This window comes from Osmerus eperlanus, chromosome 16 (assembly GCF_963692335.1).
Source record: "Osmerus eperlanus chromosome 16, fOsmEpe2.1, whole genome shotgun sequence".
Taxonomy (NCBI): Eukaryota; Metazoa; Chordata; class Actinopteri; order Osmeriformes; family Osmeridae; genus Osmerus; species Osmerus eperlanus.
In genome coordinates this window covers 8,448,777-8,465,692 of record NC_085033.1, presented here as the reverse complement: position 1 = coordinate 8,465,692, position 16,916 = coordinate 8,448,777, and the positions used below count along the sequence as shown (strand labels likewise).

Below are 16,916 nucleotides of genomic sequence, written 5' to 3'. Positions count from 1 at the left end.
TCCCAGAGTTCACAAGATGGCTTCTCTTTCATTTCCTGCTTCCCGATGGGATGGTTTGTCTGTGGACCCAAACAGACGGACAGTGAGCAAACTGACTTTAACGTGGACGGGGAGACGACCGCCACAGAGGTTTGTAGAGATCCCCGGAGGCTCTGGAAACGTGTCGAATCTCACACGAGTGAGAGGCACATTGAAGCTGTCCTCTCTTAGTATTCCTCGCCTGTTTATAGAACAGCGGGAGTATTTACGATAGGGATGCTTGTGTCTACTGTGTATACAGGGCTGCACTATTTTTGGCATGCATTGATAATCATACCCATGACTGATATTTGATAGGAATCTAGATTCTGCACTGTGTAATCTCTGTAGCCTCACTCTAACATCCTTCTTTCTGCCCTGCCCTCACACACTGTCTCTCCTTCGACCTGTCCCCCCCCCCCCCTAACTGCTGTCCCCCTTTCCCTGTACATGTCTCACCCCTCCCTCCCTCTCTCCCCCCTCCCTCTCTCTGCTGTCAGTCGGAGCCAGAGGAGGACTCTGAGATGAGGACTCAGGTACTCCAGGCTCCATTCTCTGTGCAGCTCTCTGCATACCAGCACCTAGTCTCTAGGTCCTAGTGCACTGAGCTGCCCCTGTAGATGGTCACCCTGTGCTGTCTGCTTCTGCCAATGCTGCTGCTGCCACTGCTGCTGCCGTCGCACACTTGTCGTCACCTCACCTTTTGACGTTTCGAGTTAACCCTCGAGTTGACCGTTCAGACTGGCGCCGAAACGTCACAGATGTACCCTTTTTGTTGATTTTCGTTGTCCTGATTTTTCCGTTTGAGTCGGTGCAGTCCCATTCATGTTCTGTTGCTGCTCCGCGTTTCTGTTGTGTTGAGGGACCCTTCAGGAGGGGAGACCCGTTTACGGTGTCTGGGGTGGGGGAGCCGTCACTGTTACCCTCCTGACGAGTCGACTGGAACCATTGTGTCATCCACAGGACAAAACTCCCTACCTCTCTCCACATAAAGCTTCAACGATCTTGTGTCAAATGTCCCTCTGAATCTCTATCTCTCCCCTTGTCTTTCCAGTATAGTTTCATAAGACGAGTAAAGGGGGAGAACGTTTTTATCAAGCATAGTAACCTGATGTTAGAGGTTGGTACAAAGACCCAAGTGCATGATGCCAGTATGCATGGAGGGACTTTGGTGTGAAGAGTCCCTAACTGGAGATCACATGAAGCCTGACTTTGTTAGCAGTTAGTTTATTCTTGACAATTACGTCAGTGTGACAACATCTACTAATGTAATAGCAGTACTTACTGTTGCAACTTGACTTAGCCCTGAGGGACACTTTTGTGAAATAATACAATAACAACAGATTATTGGATTAGTGTGACGGTTTCATGAATCCCTGAATCCTAACGAGAAGTGGGAGTGTTGTACTAAACTCATTAAGCTATGCACGAAGCTTGACGTTTTCATTCCAGTCAGCTGGACTTAAATGCATTTGGAGCATTTAAGTACCTGCTACTGTCATCTGCTCAAAACACCACACACATTATTTTCTTGGACATGGACAAACGCATTGGCTTATTATTTCCGCCGACACCGCCGGACACCTCCAATTCCATGTGTCCTGATTGGCTGGTCTCCCAGGACACGGAGCCCCCGGAGGAGCTGGTGAAACACCAGAGCAACATCAGCGAGCTGAAGCGCTCCTTCCTGGAGACGGGCAGCAGCGCCCCCGGGATGACCGAGTGGGAGAAGAGGCTGTCTGCGTCCCCGGCCCACTCCCCCAAGACGGATGATGCCCCCATGATCGAGCCCCTCCTCAGCCAGGATGTAAGCTGGAGGGCTGGAGGGCAGACTAACAGCATGGTTAGCACAGTGGGGAAGCACGACCAGGAGACCAGACCTGCCACACATGCTAGGACATGTCACAATCCAGGATAAGAGTAGAACGTAGATCAATATTGCAGGTTTTCTCTAAAGGCAGACACATTTATACGTTGTTATTATTTTCATCCAAGTTTTGGATATATTTTCTCTGAATTAAACATATGTATAGGAGAGTATATTTTGTATTTTTGTATGTTAATTAAACTGCATGTTGCTCTGTATTTTACAATGTGTGTTCTGTATCTTTTATTTTTTGTTGTCCTTTTTAAAATGTAGTTGACTAATCATTGGTTTGAAATAAAATATGGGTGTGTGCTTTCTTAAAATGTCTCTTTGTTTTGCGGCAAACACTACTCGTGTGTTCTGCATGACCCTAACTCATGTTCTGCATGTCCTGTCCACTGGGTGGTCATCACATCTGACTGTTCTTCTCCTCCGCAGGATAACGAGCAGGTACACGAGGGGGAGCAGGAGAAGCAGGTGGTAGCAGCCGGTGCCTCTGAGGTAAGGCCCCTCCCCCTTTACATGTGTGCTCACTCTTTCAAAGCTGTGTGTGTGTGTGTGTCTCTTTGTCTCTGTGTTTGTGGTTCCTGGTCATGACATCAAAGGGTTGACCCCTATGAAGACTGCAGACGGTGCATGTTAAGAGACATGTTTAGACGGGCGTTCTCCACCATGCTAAGCCCTAACGAGAACACAGCTCTGATCCATGAGGGTTGTTGTGTGAACTTGTGTCGGCTGTGTCCTTCACCTCCGCCATTTCAGATGTACACTACACCGGTTCCGGAATGGGGAGCAGCCATTTTGAGATCATAAATCGAATGAGAGTCGAGTTAACTGGCCAAATTAAATTCCCCCCATACAGAGGTGTTCTTTTCAGGTTATTTTTAAGCGAGGTGAGACCTAGCCCTCACAGCTTGCATTGTTTTCTCAGACATGTCTAGTTAAGAATTGGCGTTCCATCTATTAAAACCAGATGTGTCTAGCTAACTAGATGTGCTGTGTCTGTCAAGGTCACCTGCTCTGTTGTGTTGAAGCATTAGACCTTGCTCTGTCTGCCTGTGTGTTTAACTCTGAGCAAGTCCCAGTAAGCGGTGTCTTCCAGACTGCAGACAAAGGTGTGACAGAAGGCTGTGTAGAGGCTGCCGCGCTGGGGGGGGATCTGTCTGCCACATTGGAGGACGTCCGAGGCAGCTTATCCTCGGAGCACGAGGAGAGGAGCCCAGAGCCCCAGGAAGAGGTGAAGATCAGCCCGGGGTCTGTCAGACAGGAGGTCACCCAGGCCATCATCACCAAGAGAGGAACCCTCATCATCCTGAAGGAGCTGGGATCTGAAGACCAGGGGGACAGTGACGGCACCTACATGGAGATAGACAGGGGGGACAGTGACGGCACCTACATGGAGATAGATGGCGTGAACGGATATCGTCCTGCTCCCGACGAGGCTCGAGAAAACCAGATGGATTCTCTTCCCTGCGAAGAGAACGAGGCTCAGAGTACCTTGGAAGAAGATGAAGTTAGCAAGAGAGAATCTCTGACCACCTGTATGGAGGTCAAAGACGAGACGGAGGCTCCCCTCGGCGCGAAGGAGGTCGAGACCGATGGCATGGAGAGCATTACATCTCCTAAGAAGGCCAAGGCTCCGTGGTTGTCTGAGATCATAGAAACAGAAGAGGTAACCATGGTCACCAAGCGCTCTTATGAGGAAGTGAAAGAGCTGAGCACCACCGAAGAGGAGCTGGGGAAAGGCCGGATTGAGCAATCCCAGCTGAGCCTCACCGCCACTTGCTCTGTAACTGAATCGTCAGCAGCCTCTTTAGCAGTGGTACCGTATGAATATCCACTATAGCTGCTCCCTCATCCCCCATCCCCTGCCCCCCACATGCCTATCTCCACCTACCTGCCCTCAAGCAGTGCTCCAACCAGTCTAACCACATAGTAACTGCAGCTCTAACCACTCTGCATGGCTGTTGTGCCAAGCAAACAATTATCATCTTTTGACCTGGCAACCTCAAGGTTTCCGTTGCTCCTAAACTGCTTTGCTTGTTGTTGTTGTTTTTTAACAACTGCTTCGATTTTCTTTTGGGGTTGGGAGGCTGTGCAAGTCAACAGAGCCGTAAGGGGGGTGGGTCTTTTTTTCTGTTTTGACAGTTGGACTTAAAACCATTTTTGCTAGCTGTGTTATCGGTCCCCAAGCAGTGAGTTCATCCCCTGGCCCCATGCCACAGCTCCCCACAATCCCTCCTCAGCTCCCCCCCCCATCCCACACTCCCTCCTCAGCTCCCCCCCCCATCCCACACTCCCTCCTCAGCTCCCCCCCCATCCCACACTCCCTCCTCAGCTCCCCCCCCCATCCCACACTCCCTCCTCAGCTCCCCCCCCATCCCACACTCCCTCCTCAGCTCCCCCCCCATCTCACACTCCCTCCTCAGCTCCCTGCTGGCTTCTCCTGCAGCTCCAGAGCACCACAAACATTGTATGGGTCTCATGTAAGAGAGTCAGGCTTCTAGAACGGCTGTGTGTTCCAGCGCAGACACGTGATGCCCTTTTGTCGCCGCTCATCACGATTGAACGATTCCAAGCAAGACTATACACAATGTCAAGACCATACAATAGTTTCGCTTTACTCTCCTCTTAAATATTCCCGACTAAAGCTTTCCTCTTTTTTCTTTTCTCTGTGTGTTGTTTCTGTTTTTGCTTTCTGGAATTGTGACTGTCCCCTCTCTTTCTCTCTGTCCACCTGTCTGTGTTCCTCTCTGTTCCTCCCTCCGTCCTTCAGTCTCCACTTGGATGGGCCTCCTCCTCTCTGAGTCCCATCTTACACAAGGTGACCCCTCTCATCTGGTTGTTATAGACACAGTCTCAGCAGTCATTTTCTGTTCAGTCACATTAGAATGTTTCAAACGGCTCCATTGTCTGTTCCACTGCACACAGGTGCTCGTGTGATTTGCAATCCTTTTTCTTCTGACGGGTGTTACTCAAACTGTCTGTTGAATACCTCCACTGTGCTGCGCCGACTGCATTGTAAAGTGACTCTCTTGTCTTTCACAGACGGAGGAGGGCGTATCCGAGGCGACGAAGGCAGAACCAGCGGAGTCGTCAGGGCCTACGGTGAATATTCCCTCAGAAGCTGCAGAGGCAGGGCCAGCACATGCTGCAGAGCAGCTCCCTCCTGTAGAGGACACAGAGCCCACTGTCAGCACACACACTGAGCTAGACCACCCAGCAGGGGCAGGGCTTACATTGATGCCACCAGACACCAACACAGCAGCAGCTGTCAGTGAGAGCCCCTCAGAGCCACCAGGTAGTCCTGCTGATATTGAGGCCTTTGAAGACAGAAGAGAGAGGCCTTCCACTCTGGAGGCAGGTCTGCCTGAAGAAACAGAGGCAGGTCTGTGTGAAGGACCTGAGGCAGGTTTACCAGAGGCAGGTCTGTGTGAGGGACCAGAGGCGGGTTTACCAGAGGCAGGTCTGTGTGAGGGACCAGAGGCGGGTTTACCAGAGGCAGGTCTGTGTGAGGGACCTGAGGCAGGTTTACGAGAGGCAGGTCTGTGTGAGGGACCAGAGGCGGGTTTATCAGAGGCAGGTCTGTGTGAGGGACCAGAGGCAGGTTTACCAGAGGCAGGTCTGTGTGAGGGACCAGAGGCAGGTTTACCAGAGGCAGGTCTGTGTGAGGGACCAGAGGCAGGTTTACCAGAGGCAGGTCTGTGTGAGGGACCAGAGGCAGGTTTACCAGAGGCAGGTCTGTGTGAGGGACCAGAGGCAGGTTTACCAGAGGCAGGTCTGTGTGAGGGACCTGAGGCAGGTTTACCAGAGGCAGGTCTGTGTGAGGGACCAGAGGCAGGTTTACCAGAGGCAGGTCTGTGTGAGGGACCAGAGGCAGGTTTACCAGAGGCAGGTCTGTGTGAGGGACCAGAGGCAGGTTTACCAGAGGCAGGTCTGTGTGAGGGACCAGAGGCAGGTTTACCAGAGGCAGGTCTGTGTGAGGGACCAGAGGCAGGTTTACCAGAGGCAGGTCTGTGTGAGGGACCAGAGGCAGGTTTACCAGAGGCAGGTCTGTGTGAGGGACCAGAGGCAGGTTTATCAGAGGCAGGTCTGTGTGAGGGACCAGAGGCAGGTTTACCAGAGGCAGGTCTGTGTGAGGGACCAGAGGCAGGTTTACCAGAGGCAGGTCTGTGTGAGGGACCAGAGGCAGGTTTACCAGAGGCAGGTCTGTGTGAGGGACCAGAGGCAGGTTTATCAGAGGCAGGTCTGTGTGAGGGACCAGAGGCAGGTTTACCAGAGGCAGGTCTGTGTGAGGGGGCAGGGGGGGAGACACAGATGCCAGAATGTAAGGAAAGCTTCAGCCAATCAGAGAGTTCTGCAGATATAGCATTGCTGCAGACTGAGTCTACTACACCAGCCTCCACAACATGGGTGGAGGACGATGATGATGATGATGATGATGGGGTTGGTGAAGAAATAAAGGAGCAGGAGGTTGAAAGGGAGGATGGTACATGGAGAGGGGTGGAGGGAGAGATTGAGGGTGACGAATCGGTCAGCCTGTCGAACCCAAGAGAACCATTCAAGTATGAGCCGTCAGCAGGGGAAGAGGGTGGTCGCTGTGAAGAAGAGGACCACTGTGAGATGTTTCTGGAAGAGTCAGGAAATGACGTGGCCACCATAAAACCTCCGGTCCTGACCACTGAGAAGAAGGTGAAGTTCTCAGAGGTAGACCATGTTATGGTGTGTCCCATGGATGAAGAAGAGGAGGATGATGACGGTTCAGAAGAAGCCGTGGAAAGCCACGACGGTGACATGGAGAGCTGTGCAGACGTGGAGGCCTCCGCAGATGCTCATGATGAGACGGGCTCGGAAGGTTCCGGGGAGGTGGAAGATGACATGGAGGAGAAGAGCAGAGACGGCCAGGATGCAGAAGGATCTATCGAGGACCAGACCAGTGACATGGACCTCTCTGGGGCGTCAGACCAGTCCAGCTCTAAAGACACGGAGGAGAAAGAGAAAAGTGAGAATGAAGAAGAAGAAGATGATCAGAATGAAGAGTGGAATGTTGAAGAGGACGTTGGGGAAGACTACGGGAAATCCAGCCCTCGTGAAATAGATCAGACTGAGGAGGACCCAGGAGCCCCTAGCACACACGCACCTCCAGCCATGCCTCTGTCTGAGGTAACCCTACCCCACCCCGGTGGCCCCAGACTGGGCCCTAACCCCACCGCTGCCCCCTCCCTCTGGCTGGCACAATCTGCCGCTATTAATCAAGGGCAACACAGAGCATGGACCTCCATCTCCACTTTCTTACCACACTGATGAATGGAGTTGATCAGGGAATGTATGAACTGGCACACACCTGACAGGAGCCATGTGATTTGCATTCGCCGTGTCGTATCCACTATATTTCCACACGGAATCCACTTTTCACTGAGTAGCGTTTTCTGATGCATGTCTGCATGACATTTCAGTTAGCAGTTACTCTGTCTACCAGCATGCAGCACGTATTTGGTGAATTTGATCGTAATTATGTTGGTGTTTTGAGTTTAGGATTCACTAAACTGTGATAAATGGGTTTGAACAGAGCACACACAAACACAAACTCCCCAGAGACTGAACACGAGATCTATGTGAGTCGTCCTGTCTGACTGTGTTCTCTGGCACCTGCCTGCCCGTGTTCCCAGGAGTCGGAGGCTGTCCTGCAGGAGGAGCTGCCCTCCAAGGAGGCGCCTGTGGTCCACACCGAGACCAAAACCATCACGTACGAGTCATCCGAGGTACGTGCGCACTCGCGTCAGGTCCGAAGGGAGGGGGGCAGAGGAGGGAGCCATGTTGAGCAGTTTTTACAGCTCAGCTGGTGACGTTGAAGCTCACGGGACGCCTGTGTGAATGTCCACAGGCCGACACCAACGGCGACGGCGACCCGGGGGTCTTGATGAGCGCCCAAACCATCACCTCGGAAACGACGAGCACCACCACGACCACGCACATCACTAAGGTCAGGGGGGTCGTGGGCTGTCCTTTCAGACCAGGGGGTTTCGTCTGCTCGACACGTGCGTTCACAGGCATGCTGCGGTGATGACAGAGACTTGTGCCCGTTTCCCACTGAGCAGACGGTGAAAGGGGGCGTGTCGGAGACGAGGATCGAGAAACGGATCGTCATCACGGGAGACACAGACATCGACCATGATCAGGTCTCTTAGTCTCTCTCTTCCTCCCTCTTCCTCAGCGCCCCACTCTAGATTCCCGTGCTTTTACTCCTGCGCTTCATTTCTTCTGTCAGTGATTTTGTAGAACAGATGATAATTGCCGATGTCTCCCCAAACTCCTAACCGCGCTCTCTCTCTCTCAATCAGTGATCCAGCTTCACCAAAAAATGTTTTGATGAATGAATCTTTTAACATGTGACGTGACTTACCCTGAATTGTCCAGTTGATATAACCAGTAGAAGCTTTTGGCGTAAACACTGACACCTGTCCCTCCTCCCTCCCTCCCCCCCTGCCTCCCTCCCCTCTCTGTCTCCACCTGGTGGCGTCTCATGGTGTTGCGTCTGTGTTGTGGCTCTAGGCTCTGGCTCAGGCCATAAAGGAAGCCAAAGAGCAGCACCCTGACATGTCAGTGACCAAAGTAGTGGTACATAAAGAGACAGAAATCACGCCCGAGGAGGGGGAGGACTGACCCAGGTAAGGAAAGGATGTCATGCAGCGCCGATCCGGTTTGGTCTGGGTTTGGCGTGGCCTGGTTTTGGGTCAGCTGGGCTTGCGAGCTGGTCTTCATTTCGGGCATGTGGCTGCTCCTCCATCAACACTCCTCACTAGCACAGAGCGCCGCTTCTGAGGCACTAACAGGAAATGCGTAGTTTTTGTTTCTGTTACCGTAACAAGTGCACAGTACAACTCCACTGTAACTCAGGCTGATGAAGCTCCACACCTCCCAGGTCACCCATGTGATTGTATGAGACTGAGCAGCATTCAAGCACAAAAGCCATTTGACTGCAACGCTCCCTTCTCCCGCTAAGGCTGCCAGTCTGAGGCCTACTAACTCATCTGTGCACTGATCACTGACCTACATACACAGGACTAGATGTGCCCTACACTGGAGGTCTGTCCATCATGTCTGACCCGCTGATTGGAATAGAATACTTAACAATCCAAACATGCAAATAATAATTTTTTAAAAACTGTGCAGTTCCATCGTCTTCCCCTTACGTTTGAGTGGACCCAGGTGAGCACATCCAGTCTGCTGTGTGTAGTTCAGAGATTCATCATCCGCGCTGGTTGCAGCATTGCCAACTTGGGTTTCAGGTTTATCTTGATTGATGGAGCCTCATTCCACCCCATCAACATTCCTCTGTCTTTCGGATATCTTCTAACCCTCTGATATTTTCTTTTGAGCATCTCTTCATTGGACATTTTCTCATTATTGATATTTTTTTATTGCTTTGTACTTTTTTCATCAGATTCAGACTTGCATAACCTTATTCGACCTGTGTGTGTGTGTGTGTGTGGGGGGGGGGGGGGGGTGTAGGTGTTGGGGGTGAGCTTATGTGACTCACCAGAAGGGAATGACTGTGGGTTTGCCTTCAGCCCTTTGTGCTGTGCTGTGCTGTGTTCTGCTGTGAGTCTGCCTGTCAAAAGGAGGGTGTAATGTTGCTATATTGTTAACCTCTCCAATGTGTGTATTGTGGGATGCCTGGCTCTCAACAATACATAGAATGTGTCCGTGTCATGGGTTGTCTACTGTTGTTATGATATAAATCTACTGTAACTAAAACACTCTCAATTTCCTGTATTCAAGGAATAAACCTGAGGACTGTTTTCTATCACCTGCCAAGACTCAACCTCCCAACATGCAACGCCCACATCATGCACTACATTACTGTGCTGGGACATGGAAACCTGCCTCTTTCTTCCATCTCTGCTCTCAATCAGTCCCCTCCGTCACTGGCAAATGCATATTGCATGAGACAGACACAATTGTGCATTATTCAAGAATGACAAGATAAAACATATACCGGTGTATTTGGACAGTTGTATAACTGTCCAAATACACCGGTTCTTGATCCATCTGCACGCTGACTGTGCAACAGGCACAAGTATTATTTCACTGCCTTTAGAATTTGATAAATAGGCTATTGCGTATTATGAAAATTATTGTAGCATCATTTTATTTATGAAATAAAGCCATCACTAAAACTAAAGTGCTGTAGGCTGTACATGTTAAAGCGCACAGTTATATAACCTTGCCCTGTAAGTGCAAACTTCATACCAATAAGCATCTCCTCAGTGACTTTCAGTAATATGGGCCGTAACCAAATCAAGCTTTACAAATTCATCATGATCATGAACTGTACAAAGCCTACATAGCTGTACTTTCCTAGACAAAGGCTAATTATATCTTTAACAAACAGTTGAATGCCTTGAAAAAATATTATTCCTTACCAAATGATTCCACCCTTACACAGAATTTGAGGCTGGGAAAATACTATGTCTGTTTACTCTGAAATACAGAAAAACTTTTTCATTTTAGGAAGGTTCTGTTTAAGTTACAAGCAAGCCTTTGATTGATGTTGGTTATGGTTGTGTCCATGTCTGGACCAGAGCTACCAGTACTCTGTATGCAGGCCAAAGACTCAGACTGGACAACTGTGTACTGGTGGATGCAAAAGCCAACAGTTCCTCAGATATCTGACCATGTCTCATCTGTGTTCCAGTATCAAATGAGTTCCATTCATGTACAGTGGTTTCCTCAACAGTTAAATAAAAGCGGCATAGCCTATGCATTTATTTTGTTTTGTTTAGTCTCGTTTTTGAATAAACTATGGATTATCTTATTCAATATCTTCATTGTGAGAGTTTAAATATTAAACGCGATGGGGGGGGGGGGTCTGTTCAATTCTGTCAGTGAATAGAGCTGTGTAAACCTTAATTAAAACTTTTAATAATATTAGCTACGGGCGTTAATAATGAGGAAGTACACTTTTAATATTCACTGGTGGACAACAGTTAAAGCTGGCTCTGGAGGTCATATAAAAGGACATTGTTGTTAGAGGGGATCATGTTGCGAAAAAGCCCCAATGCTATAGGTGGCAGCAATACAACAACAGCGTTTCCTCTTGAGCTCCACAGTCACAACAACTGAAGGAAGAGGAAGAGCGACATCCTGGATCGTCGTCGACTGCCTTGCGTGACAACACCAGGATCGCGTTCAAGCTTTGGGAATCGCCTTTTTCTCGACAATATATTGTTTTATAAGGGGAAAGTAAATACCTTACTACATTGTATGGTTCGTAATTGTGGTGGGTTCTTTTCTGATTCCCGACGTGGATAAAGTCACGGAAACATGCTAATGGAGCTTTGCTGAGCAAAATGGCTGGGCGCAGTGAAATGTGAAACATTATAAGGTTATCCTCATACACGAAACAACTCGCACGCAACGAGATCAAGCCAGTGATTTCTACTTGCGTTTTGAACCTCACCTTCATCTCAACATAGTAGTGAGTTGGGAAATGTTTTATCTCTTTTGCAACTGCGTTTTGTCAAGATATTCGGTATTTTTCAAGGGTTTTCTGCATGACTGATTCGGCCACTTTTGTTGTTTACTGGCAGTGATTTTCGACGTTGAACCTCCGTCAACAGTCAAATTAACAGCCAGGAGTTTGTATAACATTCCTGGGTGGCCTCTGCTGTCGTGTTTACTTGTCTTGATTGGATGTCGCATACTACGTAATCTGTTCAGATAATCATCAAGATATTCAGTCTTTACCGTAGTTGGGTCAAAACTCCAACCGTGTCAAGTTTTCTGGACACAATAACGTCATATTACAAAGAACAAAGTTTACTGTTACGGATTATATTAGTATCGCGAATCGACCAGAACCATGTCAGAATTACTGAAATACATTGATTATGACCACAAAAACACCTTCCTGAAGATGCTCAATCAGCAACGAATGGAGGGAGACCACTGTGATGTTATAGTGGTTGTGGAAAACATAGAGTTCCGGGCTCACCGCTGTGTCTTGGCAGCATGTAGTTTATACTTCAAAAAGCTCTTCAAGAAACAAAGTGATGAGGATAACTCCATCGTAGAGCTGGATTTCATCCGCTCCGACATCTTCGAAGAGGTGCTGAACTACATGTACACTGCCAGGCTGGCTGTCAGGAAGAAGGACATCAACATGATGATGTCCTCAGGACAGATTCTGGGCATCAACTTCCTGGACAACCTCTGCTCCCAGAAACGAGAGCTGACCAGTATGAAGACCAGGGAGAACCAGGACCCGGGGGCCTCTGTGGATGACCGTGGAGTCAACCGTGTCCAGGACGCCATCCTCAAAGAGCTGGCCATGGAGGAGGTGAGGAAGAACAGCTTCTACGACCAAGGTATGGAGGCCATGGGCTCAGGGCTCAAAGACATGGGCCCGCACGGTGCTCAGCCCCACAACTACAGTACCAACATGGTCAAAGACCCCCATGGCCACGGCTGGACCTCCTCCTCATCCTCCTCCAGCGACATGAAGCTGGAGTACCTGCTGTATGGCCACCGTGAGCACGGGGCCTGCCAGTCTGGTGGCAAGCCTGTTCCCGTGGACAACATACGGAATAAAGACAAGCTCCAGTCTGCCCAGAGGCCCTTTGCCTGCGAGCATTGCCCAAAAGCCTTCACCACCCAGGCCCATCTTAAGGAGCACCTGAAAATCCACACAGGCTTCAAGCCACACCGCTGCCTGGTCTGTGGCAAGGCTTTCATAAGAGGGCCCGATCTCAAGAGGCATGAGAGGGTCCATAGCAACGAGAGGCCCTTCGCCTGTCAGATGTGTGAAAAGGCCTTCAAGCACAAGTCCCACCTGAAGGACCACGAGAGGCAGCACCGAGGCGAGAGGCCCTTCAACTGCGGCTCGTGCGACAAGGCCTTCATCAAAGCGTCCGACCTGAAGCGCCACTGGAACACCATGCACAGCCAGCGCACACGACAGATGTCGCCCGCCGCTGCCCAGCAAGGAGACTCCTCTGACCAGAGGGACTGGAAGCTAGAGACTGGGCCGCATTCCTGAGTCGTCTGACTGTACCACAGACACACCCACATACACATATGTGCACACAGACACACACACGTACACGGTCCTGTGATATTGGTCATTTGCCTGTCACATGGACAATGATGAGTGATGGCAAGAGGTGGGCCTGAGGTCACATGACTGGACTGAATTGAAAGAAATTGTCTAACGATTGTTCTTTTCCCGCTTGTAAAATCATGTAAATGTTTTAGTTCACTCTACTATAAGAATATTTTCCACACAAAAAAAACCATCTTTGCTATTTAGACTTGGGTCTTCATAACTTTATTTCTCTTTACTTTATGGAATATGTAACATTTAAATGTTTTGTTTAACCTAACTGGATTCTAAGAAAAAATGAGATTTTTTTCTGCATAACATTTGTTGCGTTGAATATATTCATGTTGGTGTTTTAATGGATGTTTAGTTGTATTGATTGATATTACACTGTAAGAGTAAGTCACCGTTCTGCATTTGACACAGATTATACCAAAGTCTTGGGACTTTGATTGACAGCCCGAGGGGCTTTGTTACCCAAGCATAAGTCCAACTAGATTTACTGTTATACAGTATAACTGTCATCAAACTATCATCGGTAATAAAAGATGTCTGTATATACTGTAGCTTAGTTTGTTGCACAGTAAAATTATTAGAACACAATTATGAGAGATGCATCTATAACATTGTTCTCCTACACTTTGACAATAAACTCCATTTGATGAGTGGATTTTTATTGTGTTGATGTGATTTATGTCCTTCATTTAATGCTAGGCTTTTCATCTCAGTATGTGTCTAGCATAGGTAAGGATATCCACTGTATAACGGAAAACTGTGTTTTTATGAAAGTATGTTTATCATTGGGTTTGGCACTGTAACTATGCTGTTATAAATAGCTCTCTGAGTCAGAAATTTGTTTAATAAAAAAATATAATTTCATTTGATTCAACATAATACTTTAGTCATATAACACATTAGTCACATTTGCTTTCCCAATGTTGTCAAATTTGAACACTGAATTATCAAACATTTAATGGAACAAGCCATCAAATATAACCTGTTGTGATCACAGGATACAAAATATCACAGTTGTATTATATAATTTCATAGAAATGCTTGAGAGAAATAGTGTCAGCCAGCTGACTGACATGGTGTCAGACACTAGATGGTGCCATGCTCACAGCAACTAAGGGGTGTGCACCTCATCAATTTGTACAGCTTGTGTTCTTGTCCTGGTCAAGCTAACCACAAATTAAAGTAGGCATGCAAACGTTTGATTTGATTTGACAGTATTGTTTTCAGGTGAAGCAGATGACACACTTTTGGTGTATGTGAGCATACAAATGTATTGTGGATTCCTTTTGAATCCTACATATTCTGAAGGTTGGACAGACATACTCATCTGTCAGTTGTGCTGTCAGTCTGCATAGACAAGACCATTTAACAAATGTTGAATTGAATATCTTGCTAGATCGTCATGCTATCCAGAGGAAACAATCCCCCTTTATAAACACTCAAGCCAGAACTGCATGTAATATATAAGATAGATCTATTCTTAACTGCAAACAGAGGAAGGGTTTGATCTCCTATAATTTGGGGTGAAATGGCTTTGTGGAAAAAATGACGTCAACTGCTAATGGAAAAGGAGGGCCTTGCCTCACTGGTGTCGGTGGATGCCCAATATCTGTTTTCTGCATTTTCTGGCCCTGGTGTGTGAGCATTAAGCCTGGAGGATAATACAGACTGGGTTTGGTATCAGAGTGTTTATGAGGCTGATTGGTCTGTATAAACATGAGTGGATGTAGTGAATGTGTTAGTTTTTCTGTGTCCCCATGTTTGGAGATTATATACAGAATATGAACAATAGATATTTGTGGAGGATTCTTTTTGTGTGTTTTGTTGTGCGTGCGTGCGTGCATCCATGCATGAGTGTGCGAAGCGTTCTTTTGTAAGGGATGGGGGGGGCGTGTGCGCCTGCGTGTGGGTCCATGCATGCGTGAAAGCATCCATGCATGTGCGTGCAATGTGCAACTGCATTGTGACGGATGTGTGTGTGTTGTGAGCACCCGGTTTCCATTACCACGGCATGGTTCCCTCAGCCAGACCACAAACCTCCTGTCTCCACTCTGACTCCACCCAGTGCTGCCACAGGCTTCCCAGAAAAGAGCAGGGTCTAATTAAAAAAAAACTTTAATTACATTCATCTCATCATACATATTGGGGGGGGGGGGAGAAGCAACTATACACAAACAATTTCATAAGAAGGAATGGCTAATCCGACACGTTTTTCCTGATGTAATGGTTTTAATCAAATCTGCTCACATTCATAAACCATATAGTCTCCCATGGTGTCGTCCTCACGAACAACATCTGGATTTGTAGAGCTGCCTGGTGAGGACCTAATGTTTGTACCATGGGGTTCCACATCCTAATACCATCATAAAATGATCCTAAATAAGAACTTTGATGAGCCTTTTCAGATCTCACAATGTAAAATACAGATTAAGTCCAAATGTTCATTTAAAAACCTTCAAGTGAATGTCATAGTAATGAAAGAAAAACATGGACCTCTCAGCAAAATTTCAAAGGCTTTCTGCTATCATGTTTTGCATAGGAACTACTATCTGTCTGGCTTCCTTCTTTCTCATCAGACCATGTAGCAGCACTTTTATTAACCATGACCTGCCAGTGTAGCCACAGACAAGGTATGCCTTTGTTGAGCAGCATGGAGGTGACCTCAGAAGTCTGCCTTAGTTAAAGGATCTCCCTTTGACCAGCCTCCCCCCTGTTGGAGCTGGGGGTTATCAGGCCATCTCTCCGAGCCTGAGAGCGGGCCTAGCGCCTCGGCCAGCCACGACCTGCTATCTGGACCCTCCATTGTCCAGGTTTGGACCAGATGTTCCAGCTGAGAGATTAGAATCGCATCACTCCTGCTGGCCAGGGTGCCTCTCCACCCAGACTGACTAGCCCCTTGCCATCCTGCAGAGATAATGAGCAGGGGCTGTCCCTGGTTAAACACAGCTAGCACTGTTATCCTCCCTCCCTCCCCCCTCCCACCCTCCCTCCCTCCCCCCTCCCCCCTCCTCCCTCCCCCCTCCCTCCCTCCCTCCCCCCTCCCCCCTCCCTCCCTCCCTCCCCCCTCCCTCCCTCCCTCCTCCCTCGTTCCCTCCCTTCCTCTGGCCATAGCTGTTATCATGTTCACTCATGCAAGTCTCACCCTAATGAAATTCCCTGTGTGATCGAGTTGAGGGATCTAAAGCCCAAAGTTCTAATTTGGCAGTGCATAGTTTTATGAGGGACATGTATTGTTCGACCTGAAATTCTATTTAGCTGGGACTTTCTTACGTATGTACACTGTGCACGTCATGAGGATCCGCTTTTCTTGCATTGTTTCGGTTGCTGAAGGAAAATTATTATGCTTTCCTCTTTCACACTGAAGAATCAGTCTCAAAGGATTCTCCTGCTTTGTGTAGGCAACTCTGAGTAACTTTCCTGACACACGCAATTATCTTAATGACGTTTTACTTGAAACTTTCTTGGAAGAGTCTGATCAAGAGCACGGATAATGGACTCCAGACCTACCCTGGAGGAAGCTCGACCCCTTCACCCTGCCTCTGCTGTTTCTGTATCATCCTCAGTCAGTGCCCACAACATTACAAAAGAAATCCTCTGAGATACAACATAATGACATGTTTGTTATAACACTTGTTACAGGCTAGATGGCAGCTCTCGCCCAAGGACTCTGCCATTGTTATCATAACAGTCTGTCAATAAAGATATGGGATGGCCGAGATTCTTTCAGAGTGGAAGACACAGAATAATAAATGAATCGTTGGCTACATGGTTGTCAGAGTCAACAGTGTGAACAATGAAGGTTGCCGTTGCCGTGGCGCTCCTCTCCATTGGACAAAATCCAAACAAGCCGAAGTTCAGAAGCTTTGCTTTCCATACCTCAGCAGGTGTTCAAATATCAATTAAAGGAGGCTTGTT

The 16,916-nt window shown here is 48.2% G+C and overlaps 2 protein-coding genes across 6 annotated transcripts in view; both read left to right on the top strand.

The window, feature by feature from the left end:
* Positions 1-9,884, top strand: part of LOC134036872 (band 4.1-like protein 3) — a 28,764-nt gene extending 18,880 nt beyond the window's left edge. For 2 of the 5 annotated variants that reach the window (XM_062482024.1, XM_062482023.1), the window contains 14 exons: positions 76-129; positions 519-554; positions 1,073-1,138; positions 1,640-1,825; positions 2,324-2,386; positions 2,988-3,707; positions 4,662-4,709; positions 4,934-5,312; positions 5,664-7,048; positions 7,555-7,647; positions 7,770-7,868; positions 7,984-8,064; positions 8,438-8,553; positions 9,668-9,884. In XM_062482024.1, coding sequence (XP_062338008.1) covers positions 76-129; positions 519-554; positions 1,073-1,138; positions 1,640-1,825; positions 2,324-2,386; positions 2,988-3,707; positions 4,662-4,709; positions 4,934-5,312; positions 5,664-7,048; positions 7,555-7,647; positions 7,770-7,868; positions 7,984-8,064; positions 8,438-8,548 — 3,321 coding nt within the window. In that variant the 3' untranslated portion in view covers positions 8,549-8,553; positions 9,668-9,884. The remainder of the gene's footprint in view (positions 1-75; positions 130-518; positions 555-1,072; positions 1,139-1,639; positions 1,826-2,323; positions 2,387-2,987; positions 3,708-4,661; positions 4,710-4,933; positions 5,313-5,663; positions 7,049-7,554; positions 7,648-7,769; positions 7,869-7,983; positions 8,065-8,437; positions 8,554-9,667) is intronic. The other 3 variants (XM_062482025.1, XM_062482026.1, XM_062482028.1) reach the window with 3 other exon arrangements.
* A 1,094-nt stretch (positions 9,885-10,978) lies between these two features.
* On the top strand, positions 10,979-13,865 carry LOC134036547 (zinc finger and BTB domain-containing protein 14-like). Its single transcript, XM_062481539.1, has one exon. The coding sequence runs from the start codon at positions 11,751-11,753 to the stop codon at positions 12,924-12,926; it is 1,176 nt and encodes a 391-aa protein (XP_062337523.1). The 5' UTR covers positions 10,979-11,750; the 3' UTR covers positions 12,927-13,865.
* Positions 13,866-16,916: the final 3,051 nt, after the last annotated feature.